The sequence below is a fragment of the Protobothrops mucrosquamatus genome, unplaced genomic scaffold, assembly GCF_001527695.2.
Source record: "Protobothrops mucrosquamatus isolate PMUCROS unplaced genomic scaffold, P.Mucros_1.0 scaffold32, whole genome shotgun sequence".
NCBI lineage: Eukaryota > Metazoa > Chordata > Lepidosauria > Squamata > Viperidae > Protobothrops > Protobothrops mucrosquamatus.
Window position 1 is genome coordinate 396322 of NW_015386416.1, and position 14024 is coordinate 410345.

Consider the following 14024-nt stretch of genomic DNA (forward strand, 5'->3'; position numbering starts at 1 on the left):
TGGCAGCCAATGCAGCTCACGCAGCAGCGGTGTTACATGGGAGCGACGAGTCCCAACACCGCCCGCGCGGCCGCATTTTGGACTAGCTGGAGCCTCCGGGTGCTCCTCAAGGGGAGCCCCATGTAGAGAGCGTTGCAGTAGTCCAGGCGGGAGGTGACCAGGGCATGAGTGACTGTGCGCAAGGCGTCCCGGTGGATCTGGCTATTTTAAAAAATTTACCTTTCTGGGTGAAAGGGAATTTTTTCTTTTTTTCCTTGCTGCCCCTCGGGGCTCGCAAACACGAGACTGCAGGTCCGTTTGAGGCCTTGCCGGATGGCAAGCCTCCACGATTTGTGGCTCGGCTAGACAGCCGAGATCAGCAGTAGGACCTGGGAAGGCGTTTTCCCTCCTGTGCGGACGCGCGGGGGGAATAATCCGGCCTCCGGATCGCCGGAGCGGCCTCGTCTTCGATGCTGGGGGATCCTCGGCCGTTTTTCCTACGCTTCCAGCTTTCGATCGCAGCGGCTGCTGCGCTTCAAAACGCAAGTTCCTGGGGCCGGGGGGGGGAGCAAGGAAACTGTCCTTGCCCGTCCCTAGGTCTCTTCCCAGGGCCTTCATCTTTTGTTAGGATCGTTTGGGCGAGGCCAAATTTCTTTTGAAGCGCGTGCTTCAGCGAGAGGCCTCTTCACCGGGCCACGTGGCGGATGCCATTTTGTGGCCTAGTTTTTCTTCCTTGCCTGTCTCGATAGTACTTGATCGCGGAAGGTTGTTTCGCAAGCCTCGTGAGTTTCATATTATAGTAATAATAAAGAATTGCAACATAAGCAAGACAACTATAAAATATAAGGAATATTTTACTGTTTAAGTTCCAGTTGATATACTAAGGCTACGTGGCAGACGCCATTTTGGAGGCCTACTTGATCTGAATCTGTGTACTGCCAGAGTGCCTTGGCCTGTAAGCAGGCCCGTTCAGGGGGAAAAAAGTACTTGCTTTAGGTGCTGTGAATTTCACGTGTTTTTTCACGATTGGGACTTGACTGCCTTGCTCAGCTCAAGGTTCGTCTTTTGAATTTATATCTAAGGAGAGGAGTGAAGAGTTCTTCTGTTTTTTAACCACCTGCTGCAATTAGCCAGTGGCCTTTAGCCACAGGGCCTGTACAGGCAGTTCTAGAAGGCTGTCTGGCTGCTTCTGCCATTGTTAGCTGTTCGGAGCGAGGATCTGTTCTGATCCATCTCTGGCTGCGTGATCTGCGTGTTAATTTCCCCCACCTCTGGGGTACGACTGCCTAGGAGTTCCCAGACCACAATGGCAGACAGTTCCTCGCCCCAGGCAACTCAGACCTGTGTCCCCCTGCGCAAACAAAACGCAGATCAGAGGAAGTAGCAGTGGAGGGAAAAAAGAAAAAAGCTAAAACCAAACATTTAATTACAAAGGATGTGTCTAAAACAGCCGAGCGAGAGGCCTCGAGGAGACATCTAGCATTGGAAAGAGAATTTTCTAAGGCGCAGAGGCTGAGGTCCACTGGGGCTGGATTGGTTCCCCCCCCCATTGGACACACCTTCGCAGGAGCCTCATTTTGCACCATCACAGGATGATCCACTACCTCTGTCTCCTCTGGGGGAAACTGAGCAGGTTGGTCCTCATCATTCCTCCTCCTCCTTATCTTCTCCGTCCCAGCAAGTGTCAGGGAGCAGACGTGTCCCATCTGGGGTTGGGGCCAGCTCCGGGGATCCAGAGGGAATGTGGTCCCAGAGTCAATTCCAGGCCTTTATGCATCATGCCTTCAAGCAGTTTATGGCATCTGCAGGCCGAACCCAGGAACAGGTTCAACCCTCTCCTACTACACCAGCACCGCCCTCCCAGGAGGGGCAGTATATAGGCCCTCGTTCTGATGTTTCAGAAACTTCATCGCAAGTAGGGGAGGGGGAATCTTTTGACATTGAGTCAACTGGGAACATATTATCAGAGGATGAGGAACCAGCCCCTGAGCAGGGGACATCCTCAGGCCTCTTTGATCCTTCCATTTTCCGGTCCATCCTCCTGAAGGCCATAGCCACGGTTAAACTCACCTCGGCTCAAGAGGAGACACCTGCTACTTCCTCTGCCCAAGAGACCAGTCCTCTGTGGAAAAGGTTAAGGAGGAACATCAGATTCCATGTCCCTCGGTATTTAGGTCCACGGTGGAAAAGCAGTGGTCGTCACTTGCTTCCACGCCTCCTCCCAGTAGTCTGGACAAGAAGCTCTATAATGTCTCCTCTTCCTTTGCATCTCTTTTAGAGGTTCCAACGGTGGATGCCCCGTTGGCTTCTCTGTTTTCCAACACTGCCATTCCAGGGGACATGGCTGAGTACTTAAATGCAGAGGATAAAAGGTTTGAATTCTCGTGCCGCAGGGCTCATCAATCTTTGGCCTGGGCAATACGGGTGGCCACCTCATCGTCCTTCTTTGCCCGTGCTGCGATCATGTGGCTACAGGATCTCCAAACACTCATTCCACCAGACCAAGTCAGAGCCCACCAGAATCTGGGTAAGATAATAGCTGCTTCAGAATACATTGCTGATGCTTCTCTGCATTCGGCTAAATGTTCGGCCCGTTCGGTTGCTGCCACTGTGGCATCACGCAGACTTCTCTGGCTGAAACAATGGCGCACGGACCTAAAGGCGAAGTGGCGCCTATCTACATCCAAGTACAGTGGCAAGAACTTGTTTGGCGCTGTCCTTGACCCTCATGTGATTGAAGGCAAGGACAAGCGTAAAATCTTGGTACATCCTTCCAAAAAGTTTGATAGGAGACCTCAACCCAGTTATCGTAGGTCATCCTTTCGTTCGGGTGACTTTTGGGAGTGGAGACAGCCCTTTCGAGCGGGGCAGTCCTGGGATTGGCCCAGAGGCTCACGGTCCTACCTTTCTAGGCAGGATCGCCAACAGGACCGCCAGGGTGGAGGAGCCAGGGGCCAGTCCCAGACCAAGCGTCCCTTCAGGGGCTCAGGTGGACGACCTTTCAGGCGGTCCAAGTGACGCCAAAGAGGATTACCCCATTGGGGGTCGGCTGGCCCTGTTTTGCGACGTCTGGGAGGGCACTACCACGGACGCCTGGGTCAGGGAGACCATAAGACACGGTCTTTCCCTGGAGTTTCAATCTTCTCCCCCAGATCGCTTCATACAGTGTCCAGTTTCAAAAAATCATTCGAAAGCTTCTCTAGTGTCAACAGCAATCGCCCACTTGTTAGACATCAGGGCCATAGAAAGGGTTCCTCCAGATCAGGTAGGAACCGGATTCTATTCCATACTATTCGTGGTCCCCAAGACCTCGGGGGGATGGAGGGCTATTTTAGATCTGAAGGGTCTCAATCAATTTCTTATTTACAAGAAATTCAAAATGCAGACCCTAAAGTCCATCCTAGCAAGCGTCAGAAAGGGAGACTTCCTCTCCTCCATCGACCTGACGGAGGCCTACCTGCACATTCCGATTTTACTGGAACACCGCAGGTTCCTGAGGTTTGCATACGCACACAGGCATTACCAGTATCGAGCTCTTCCCTTCGGTCTCTCCTCAGCCCCCCGGGTCTTTACAAAGATCCTGGCCGTACTGGCGGCTCATCTAAGGATGAGGCCAGTGCGAGTGCAGTGTTACCTGGACGACATACTCGTGCAGTCCAGGTCTCTCCACTCAGCCAAGTCAGATCTGGAAATCACACTCTGGACTCTTCAGGAACACGGTTTTTCCGTAAATTTCAAAAAGAGTCACACGACACCCACAAAACGACTTATCCATCTAGGAGCGCTGATAGACTCAGATCTTTGCGAAGTTTATCTCTCCCCGGAGCGTCAGGTCAGCATACGGACGCTGGCACGCCAAGTCCGAAGGAAACAGTGGGTGCCCCTGGTGCGTCTTTCACAACTCCTGGGGAAGATGGTCTCTTGTCTGGGCATTGTCCCATGGGCCAGGCTTCATTCCAGGAGTCTCCAGTGGTTCCTCCTTCCCTATCAGAGACGCAATATCAGTGCCTCCAAAACAAAGGTCGGTTCCACACCAAACACGGGTCTCCCTACTTTGGTGGACTTCATCCGCCATTTCCAAAGGTACTTTCTTCAAGGAGCCGACCAGGGTTACCCTGACCACAGACGCCAGTCTGTTCGGCTGGGGGGGCGCATATTCACAATCACATGGCTCAGGGCCGGTGGTCCCAGTCAGAACTGGCCCACAACATCAATTGGTTAGAGCTAAGGGCCATTCACCTGGCCCTTCAGAAGTTCTCTCCCCTGGTGACGGGGAGACACGTACTGGTCCTGACGGACAACATTACGGCCAAGGCTCACATAAACAAGCAGGGAGGGACCCACTCTTGGTCCCTCATGCAGGAGGCCATGGCGTTGGGACTCTGGGCGGAATCCACCCTGAAATCCATAAGAGCGGAACACATTTCGGGGGAAGACAATTAACAGGCGGACTCCCTGAGCAGGGCCACCATAGATCATTCAGAATGGAAGCTAGGTCCAACCTTGTTCCGGGAGGCAGCCCTCAGGTTCGGACAACCATTCCTAGACCTCTTTGCCTTCCCGGCGAACGCACATATCCCCAGGTTTTTTTCCAGGTTCCGATCGGAGGGGGCGGAAGGGATAGATGCCCTTCGGAGCACTTGGCCCAGGGGCGTGCTCTATGCCTTCCCTCCTCTCCCACTGCTCCCAGCGACTATTCGCAAGCTCCTGCAAGAGCGAGCGGAGCTAATCTTAATTGCTCCATTCTGGCCACGTCGGCCGTGGTTTGCAGATCTGGTGGATCTATCGCTCTCTCCACCGTGGAGAATCCCTCCGGACCAAATAGCTCTCAGTCAAGGGAATCTCCAACATCCGGACCCTCAGTGGCTCCAACTAGCCGCTTGGCACTTGAGCGGGAGGGTCTAACTAGATTAGCATATTCCTCTGTCATCTGTCATCCAGGCTTCTAGACGCCCTTCAACCAACAGGATTTACGATGCCACTTGGAGAAATTTCTGCTCCTGGTGCAAGACACGGGATCTCTCCCCGCTATCGGTTACTATTCCACACATATTGGAATATTTACTGGAAGGACTTAATAGGGGTTTGTCGGTTAGTACAATATGTAGACAGGTAGCGGCATTGTCGACGGTTCTCACTTGTGAGAACCATGACTCCCTATCTCACCATCCAGCAGTCGATGCCTTCCTAAAGGGCGCTGCAAACACAGTTCCTCCTACGACTCATCGTTACCCGTCCTGGGGTTTGCCTTTGGTATTGCAGGCGTTAACTTCTTCTCCCTTTGAACCTTTAGGTTCATGTTCTCTACACTTCCTCACCCTGAAAGTTGCCTTTTTGGTGGCCATTACATCGGCCAGGAGGATTTCAGAGCTAGCCGCTCTATCTGTCAGGAAGGATCTCTGTTTGTTCCACGAGGACAGGGTGGTCCTCCGGTTGGATCCGACATTTATTCCCAAGGTTAACACAGGTTTTCATCGCTCTCAAGAACTGGTACTCCCGAACTTCTGTCCCAACCCTTCCCATCGTCTGGAGAGAGGGTGGCACACCTTGGACGTGCGCAGGGCTCTGCGTCACTACCTCAAACGTACCTCGGTCTTCCGCAAATCGGAGGCCCTATTCGTCTCTTTCCATCCTTCTACTATGGGGAGGAAGGTTTCTTCTTCCACCATCGGACGATGGATAAGGGCCTGTATCACAATGGCGTATGCTTCATAGTCGCTTCCAGTTCCTTCTCAAGTCACTGCTCATTCTACGCGTAGTGCTGCGGTTTCTGCAGCCTGGTCCACCCAAGCCTCGCTTGAAGAGGTTTGCAGGGCAGCGACTTGGTCGTCCCCCTCTTCCTTCATTAAACATTACAAAATTGACCGCTTTGCTGCTGCAGATGCAGCCTTTGGGAGGCGGGTACTGCAGCAAGTAGTCGTCCCTCCTGTCGAGCATGCCTAGACTTCCCTCCCTTCAGGGACATGAGCGGCTTTGGTATGTCCCATTCTGTGGACTCTACACCACCCTCTGCTGGAGAAAGCGGCGTTCTTACCTGAACGCCTTTTCTCAGCAGGGTGGTGTAGAGTCCACATCCCCCCCCTGTTATCTTTTGTCTAGGCATGAGTTTTTTTTGTACCTTTCTTTCCTCTCACCTTTTGTTTGGAGCCTTGCGTCTGCATTCTTCGCCTCGACATGTTCCAAAAACTGGGGAGACACACCCAGAGAGAGGCGTGGCAACCTTTTTTTCGTCTTAGTCTGCTAAGCAGGAAAGCTAAATTAACCCATTCTGTGGACTCTACACCACCCTGCTGAGAAAAGGTGTTCAGGTAAGAACAATGCCGCTTTCTGCTTGACTATACTCAGTATTCTGCAACATGAGACTGTTTTAGCATAGCCTTAGTGTGTAAAGGGAGTTGTTTTTTTAATGTATGGACTGTTTTGAAGTATAATGCTGTATAATCCAAGCTTAAATTCTGCTCTCTTCAGGTTTTCATTGCATAATTACCAGATTGATTCTGCTCATGCCTAGATCTTGATTTTTAAATGTCTGCCTATATATTATGACATCATTCCCAAATAAGTATTGAAAAATATAGGCTTGCATTACAGACTACAATTTGCAATTTTCTGACCACAATATCAAATTTACTCAATTGGAGATGGAAAAAATTGAGGTGAAGAGGAGTGGCAGTTGTCTATAATTTAGGCAAAATTGGGTTTTAAACCTATAATTATTGGTATCAAGACACTAAAATATAAACTATGTAAAATATACATTATTTTTATGTTAATAAGATAGGGATTCATTTGGGAATTCTAAGATTTGTAGTTTGATGATAAAGTTAATAATTCCTCTTTGAAATCTCTAACCCACCTTACAAATCCACAGATCTATCTGTTACCTTTTAATCAATAACTAAATATTGATTAAATCAATAACTAATATTTAGTTATTGATTAAAAGATAGTGGACAGATCTAACTGATGCAACTAAATATGTCTTCTAAGTCAGGACTTTTCAACCTTTTCACCGATTGTACTATTTTTAGGATATGGCAATATTCGAGTACCACCTAGCAAGGTGTCAAAAACTTGATGACCAAAAAAAAACAAAAAAACCCCTGTTCAAAATTGCAATTGCACTGAAATGACTTATGATCATTTTTCACACTTACAACCAATGCAGCATGCCCAGGGTCATGTGATTTATATTTGTTGCTTGGCAACTGATTCATATTTATGTTGGTCATAGTGTCCCAGGGTCATGTGATCCCCTTTTGCAACCTTTTGACAAGCAAAGTCAATGGCAGGGCTGCTGGTGGCCAAGTGCTAAGGTGGGACTTCCTTCCCTCCCTCCTTCCCTGCCTCCCTCTTTCTCATGCCCACCTCCTTCTGACGGAAGAATTTGACCCCCCCCCCCCTATTTTTCCTCTTCCATATATTCATCAAACAAGGAAAAGCCTCCAGAAACAGAAAAGACAAGCTGCTGAGTGAACTAGCTTAAAAAGACACATTCCCCTTTAAGACTTAGCTACTGGCTAGAAAGGAAAGTTAAGGAGCGGAACTGGCACTTAAGGAAGAAAAAAAATGTAAGTACAGACTGCTGGCTAAGGCAGCCTCCCCAAATGGCTCCATTCATAAGTAAAGGAATACTACAGGCAAAATCCATTTAGGAGAAAAATAGTTCAAAATCCCTTGCAGCAAAACTTACAGCTAACACTAGTAGAGCAATAGAAGCTAACAAGAGACATCAGCCATCAGCCAAATAGAAATTGCCAAACACTCCTTAAGAACATAACACCCATATTGCACAAATCCCAGAATTTCAAAGTCACAAAAGTACATAAGAATCCTTCCACTCTCCATCTCCCTCCCTCCCTCCCCTGTGCCTCACCTCCTGCCATTGCTGCCTTTTTTCATTCCTCTTGGAGGGTGACCCTTCCCCCACTGCATTTCTTGCCTGTTTGCTGCTGCCAACACAGGTGGCTGCCACAGCAGTTGTAGATTGGCTCATGGCCGGCCTGTTTGATCTCCTCCTCCTCCTTTCCCTTTGGTGCAGCTAGAGCTGACTCCACCTCCTCCCAAGGCTGCTTCTTTTTTTTCTCTCTCTACCCCCTCCAAACTGCCTCCTTTTATAGCCTCTCCTGTCTCTGCCCCCCCTCCGCCTTTCTCATGGGGGAGGGTGAGCCAGAAGTGAGCCTGGGGCCTTTGCCTTGCCCCAGCCATTCTGCAGCTCCAGAGGACTCTCTCACAGTAAGTCCTTGCCTGCGCTGGCTCTTTCCCTCCCCCACTACACTTGCTAGGCAGTGCTGCGTACCACCTGCCACTCGTTAATGTACCACAAGTGGTATGCGTGCCACCAGTTGAAAAGCCCTGTTCTAAGTTATGTTACATTATTTGAACAAGAACCTTACTCCACTTTTTCTTACTTTTTCAGATTTTTTGAATACATATATCTTTATAAAGATGCAGTGATGTATCAGATTGAACAAGAAACAAAGCTGTGTTCCAAGATTTCTTTGAGTGAGCCATGGGATCCTTATGACATTCCTGACAACTCAACCTATGAAGATCAGTACTACATCGGAGGACCAGGTGACCAAATTATGATCCAGGAATGGTCTGACAGAAAGCCAGCTAGGAAACGTAAGCATTATATTATTATTTTCTAATCCTAAATGAGATAATTTGTCCCCATATGAACAGCATCATAATTATATTGTTATCATTGTTAGGTGATTATCAGCAAATATACAAAAATATGCTAAATATGTTTTATGTTCTCATTTTATGTAAGCATTGACTAATTCAAATATAGATTTAAAAATATTTTCTAGTCTTAATTTTGAATATATCCCTAGATTTCAGTTTTAAAAACAACCTGCCAGCAGGGCACCTACAAAACATTATAACATTGTTTCTCCTAGACTTGCAAAATGTTTAGAGTTTAGTTAACCTAATTAATAGGATGGGAAATATGGCTTGCCAGATGCTGCTGCCTATTTTACAATACACGGCCAAAATAAAATTATTCTTAAAAATTCACAGTTCTCCAAATTTGTTAATATATTTAATCAATTATAAAAAGTTGTTTAGCCCATTATATATGTTTATTCAGGCATAAATGTCACAGTATTAAAGCATTAACCTGTAGATTTTGAACAGACCTGGATATTTAAAACACTCAAGTTTGTAAGGGGAGTCAGTTTGGTATAATATTTAAGACACCACGCTAGAAACTAGGAGATGGTGTCTTCTAGTCCCATTTTAGGCTTAACATTAACTGGGTAATCTTGGGATAAGAGATAAGATAACATTTATTGTCATTTTTTTACTGTGGGCACAACGGCACACATCAAAAATGAAATTTAGTTGCCCGCTCTCAAAGTGAAACACATACATGACACACACCTAAACATACTATGTACAACATATGTATAGACCCACACCCCTACATACATATAGCAAATAAATATTAAATACTGTCCATCTTGAGTATATAATGGAAGGAGGAAGCTTGAGAGTTCACAAAGTTAATGCTGTATGGAATGAAACTATGGCTGAATCTGGATGTTCTGCTATGTATACCATGAAGCCTCCTCCCAGAAGTTAACAAGGAAAACAGGTCATGAAGAGGATGTGTAGTGTCCCAGATAATCTTACGGACCCTGCTCAAGTAACGCTTCTGTGCTATGTCCTGGATCGGAGGGAGGGAGCTGCCAATGATCTTTTCGGCCATTCTCACCACTCTCTGCACTACCTTCCTGTCTGAAGCAGTGAGGCTTCCAAACCAGACTGTGATGCTATATGACAGAATGCTCTCGATTGATCCCCTGTAGAAAGTGGTCAGGACAGGGAAAGGAAGATGTGCTTTTCTCATGCGACGCAGAAAACACAGGCGCTGCTGTGTCCACTTCACCAGTTTCTCACTGTTGAGCTACCAAGCCAGCCTACTTGTTAGCTGCATACCCAGGAATTTGATGCTGGTAACCATCTCCACAGGCGAATCATTAATGCACAGAGAAGTGTGGCTGTGCCTGCCTTTTGTGAAATCGACAATGATCTCTTTTGTTTTTCTGGTATTTAAAACTAGGCTGTTTTCCTTACACCAGTTCACCAGCCCCTCAACCTCCTTGCGGTAAGCTTCCACCTTGTCATCCTGAATAAGGCCCACTACTGTTGTATCATCTGCGAACTTCACAGTATGGTTGGTGGCAAACCTAGCACAACAGTCATGGGTCAACAGGGTGAATAGCAGCGGACTTAAGATGCAGCCCTGAGGAGAATCTGTGCTCAAGAAAATAGTACTAGAGGTATTTGTTCCAACTTGCACATATTGGGGCCTGTTGGTAAGAAAATCAAGATTCCAGTTGCACAAAGGAGTGTTTAATCCTAAAAGGCCCAGTTTGTCTACTAGATGCTGGGGAATGATTGTGTTAAACGCCAAACTGAAATCGACAAACAACAAACGCACGTGAGTATTTCTTTCCTCTAAGTGCTTCAAGCTCAGATAGAGAACGGAAGAAATAGCATCCTCCATAGAGCGATTTGGTCAGTAGGCAAACTGAAGCAGGTCAAATGCTGGTGGGAGGCTAAATACAATAATGTCCTTTATCAGTTACTCAAAGTATTTCATGATGGTGGGTGTCAGTGCAACCGGACGGTAATCATTGAGGCCTATTATTGTGGACTTTTTTGGCACTGGCAAGATGATGGCCGTCTTAAAACACAATGGGACCACTGCCTGCTGCAATGAGAGATTGAAAATATCTGTGAGAACACAAGCTAGCTCCTCTGCGCATTCCCTGAGGACATGTCCAGGGATGTTATCTGGTGCTTTCTGCTGCTGCTTTCCGAATGTTAACTGTCTGCAGTATTTTCCGGACAGAGGTGACATCAAAGCTTAGTACCTGCTCATCAGGATGGGGCACAGCTTTCCTAGCAGGAGTGCTATTTGATGCCTCAAATCTACCCCCAAATGCATTCAGTTTATTTAGGAAGTCTGTGTCATCCTTGCATCTCGATGGAGCCACCTTATAATCCGTAATGGCCTGGATCCCTTGCACATTCGCCTGGTGTTTGTTGGGTCCTGAAAAAAGTTCTGAATTTTCTGGCAATGGGCTTGCTTTACACCTTTTATGGCACTTTTCAGATTTGCTCTGGCTGTTCTAAGTACCAGCATGTCACCAGATTTGAAAGCCACATTCCGTGCTTTCAGCATCTTGCAGACCTCATAATTCAGCCACGGTTTTTCATTCGCCCTCACAACAATGCTTTTCAGGACATAGACATCTTCTATGCACTTTTGGATATATGCAGACACCGTGATGGCATACTCCTTAACATTTGTATGTTGGTTATCAGTAGCTGCTTCCTTAAACATGCCCCAATCTGTGCACTCAAAGCAGTCTTGTAATGCTTCTATCGCTCCCTCTGTCCAAACCCTCACCTGCTTTACTGTAGTTTTACTCTGACTAATAAAGGTTTATATGCTGGAATAAGCAGCACTGAGAGATGGTCAGAGGAGCCCAGGTGAGGGCAGAGGATAGCTTTGAAAGCCTTCTTGATGTTGGAAAAAGCGAGATCCAGTGTATTGTCCCTTCTGGTTACAAAGTCCATATATTGATGGAAATGTGGCAGGGTAGCTTTCAAATCCACTTGGTTAAAGTCTCCCACTGCAATAAATGCACCCTCTGGGTGAGTAGTTTGTAAGTCACTGTTGGTATGACAGAGAACCTTCAGGGCCTCTTCTCTGTTTGCATCGGGGGGGGGATATACACAGCTGTGATAATGGTAACAGAGAATTCTCTAGATAGAAGGGAGGGTCTACATTTGATGGTCAGAAGCTCCACATCTGGGGAACACAGACTTGAAACCACCTTGGCATTATTACACCATCTGTCATTTATATAAAAACAGACACCCCCTTCCCGGGATTTGCCACTAAGAGTAAAACTCCTGTCCAGCCGAAATGTTGAAAATCCCATCAAGCTAACAGCACTATCTGGGACAGAGGGCTTTAACCAAGTCTCTGTTGCAATAATGACAGCAATTTCTCACCTTCCGGTTTGTTGTTAAATCCAGCCTCAAGTAATCCTTTTTTGGTTCTAAGGAGCGAGCATTTGCAAACAAAATACATGGAAGAGACACTCTGTATGGTCTAGCTTTTAGCCTAGACGTTAGGCCTCTGCGTTTGCCACGTTTCCTCTTATGGTCACACCTCCTTTTCTTCCGAAGATGATCAGCAACGAAGGGAAACTTCCCAGCTGCAATGGCTGCTCCTCCACTCTGCCCCTGTGGCCCGAGATACTGCCTTCGCTGCTCAAAACACTGAGCACGATGCTGTTTCCACCTCCAGGAACTTCCTTTCTTCCTCCCCGCTCCTCCAGACATTGCAGCTGATCTCTCACCCTCCGTGTCAGCCGCTGGCAACTCCATCCTTGATTTTCTCCTCTGTAGTAATACGAGGCCATGCAGACTCTCCTGAACATATTTCTCCACCGTTCCAGTGAATTTCTTCATCTCCAATATGGATTGATGTTCGTATGAAAGTTTAGCAGCCCAACTCAGCTTAGTTGTCCCTATTTCTGAAAAGTGTTTCAGTCCAGATCATTCATTTCCCTCCCTAACACTTTTGAGAGCTGAAGCAGCCGCAGCCAAGCAAGGTGCCACCATGCAAGTAACAAAGAAGGGCCAGTCATTCTCTTAGCCCTAGCAAGGAGGCAAAGGCAAATCACATCGAAAATTGCCAAGGAAATTGCAGGGATTTTTCCAGGCACTACAGTAATCAACACTGACTTGAATGCATTAAAAAAATGTTTAGAAGAGGGAACTATTTGGTGCTTTTTTTAATCTAATGGTGCTCTTACCAACTTCCCACTCTTGTGTTAGAATATCATTTAACTCTGAAGTCACTCACTGCAGAGTAATTGCATCAAAACCAATGAAACTAATTCCTAGAGTTAGTGGGCTTAAGAATGATTGTATTAATCCTTCATTTGTGGTCAGGAAAATTGAAATTATTTTTTAATTATATTATTGTCTTATTATAATTGACTTTGAAAACTTAAAATCATGCTTTTCTCTAGAAGCAGTAAGAATTTGTGCTTTTTTCATTACAGTCGAAAATTGGGTGGGAGTTTACACAGTCAAGGATTGTTATCCAGTTCAGGAAACCTACACCAAGAACTACAGTGTGACAACCTCCACTCGTTTTTTTGATCTCAAGCTTGGGATAAGTGACCCATCTGTTTTCATCCCTCCCAGCACTTGCCAGACAGCTCAGCCAGAAAAGATGACTTATGTATGCTGATAGTAGATCTTGGCTTCTACAGTACATATGTAAGCTCAATATGTATTATTATTAATTAGCTGCTAATGTCTAATGTGACTGTTGCACTTTGCAGAATGCAGGTTCTAACAGACTAGAAAAAGAGGATAAACTCATATCTTTTGAGGCATGTTATTCTAAATGTGTTCTCATATTCTACAACTGTAAGCAAATGATCATTCATATTTATTTGTTTTAGCTGCTAACATCCTCTGGCAGAAGCTTTTCTGTTTTTTCAAGTGATATAATATATTTCTAAAACCATATTAAAATATGAAATGTGTTAATTTTAGAGAGCTGGGAAAAGTACATGTAGTAGATAAGTCTTACCATAGGATGGCACCCAAAGGTGTTTTTTAACGAGGCAACTGGATTTTCTTGTTTTCTTTGAAGACATTTTGCTTCTCATCCAAGAAGCTTCTTCAGCTCTGTCTGGATATTAGAAATGGAAGGATTTATATTTCTTGCAGACAGCTGGTCATTTGCATTATTTTAGAGAATTGTTGAAGCCACTTGCAGGTTTGTCTGTGTCCTCAGGGTAACCTGAGTAGTGCAAATGGGTGTGGAACCTTCTTGGAACTGCTGAAAGAACTGTTGTAGACTGTAGATAGATGATAGCATATCCCCCCCCCCTCTGTTGAGAGAGGGCTGGTCAATTTTGACATAGATGGCCTCTTTGACCCCTCTTTCAAACTAGTGGCCTCTCTGTCCAAAATGTGGACTCAAAGAGAAA

General features: G+C 46.3%; 1 protein-coding gene across 1 annotated transcript in view; it reads left to right on the forward strand.

Moving 5' to 3' along the window:
- EPDR1 (ependymin related 1) overlaps nucleotides 1–13458 on the forward strand; it is a 20640-nt gene extending 7182 nt beyond the window's left edge. Inside the window, exons 2-3 of the mRNA XM_015811171.2 lie at nucleotides 8399–8607; nucleotides 13083–13458. Of these exons, the coding sequence (XP_015666657.1) occupies nucleotides 8399–8607; nucleotides 13083–13273 (400 nt within the window). The 3' untranslated portion in view covers nucleotides 13274–13458. The remainder of the gene's footprint in view (nucleotides 1–8398; nucleotides 8608–13082) is intronic.
- The last annotated feature ends 566 nt before the right edge of the window (nucleotides 13459–14024 follow it).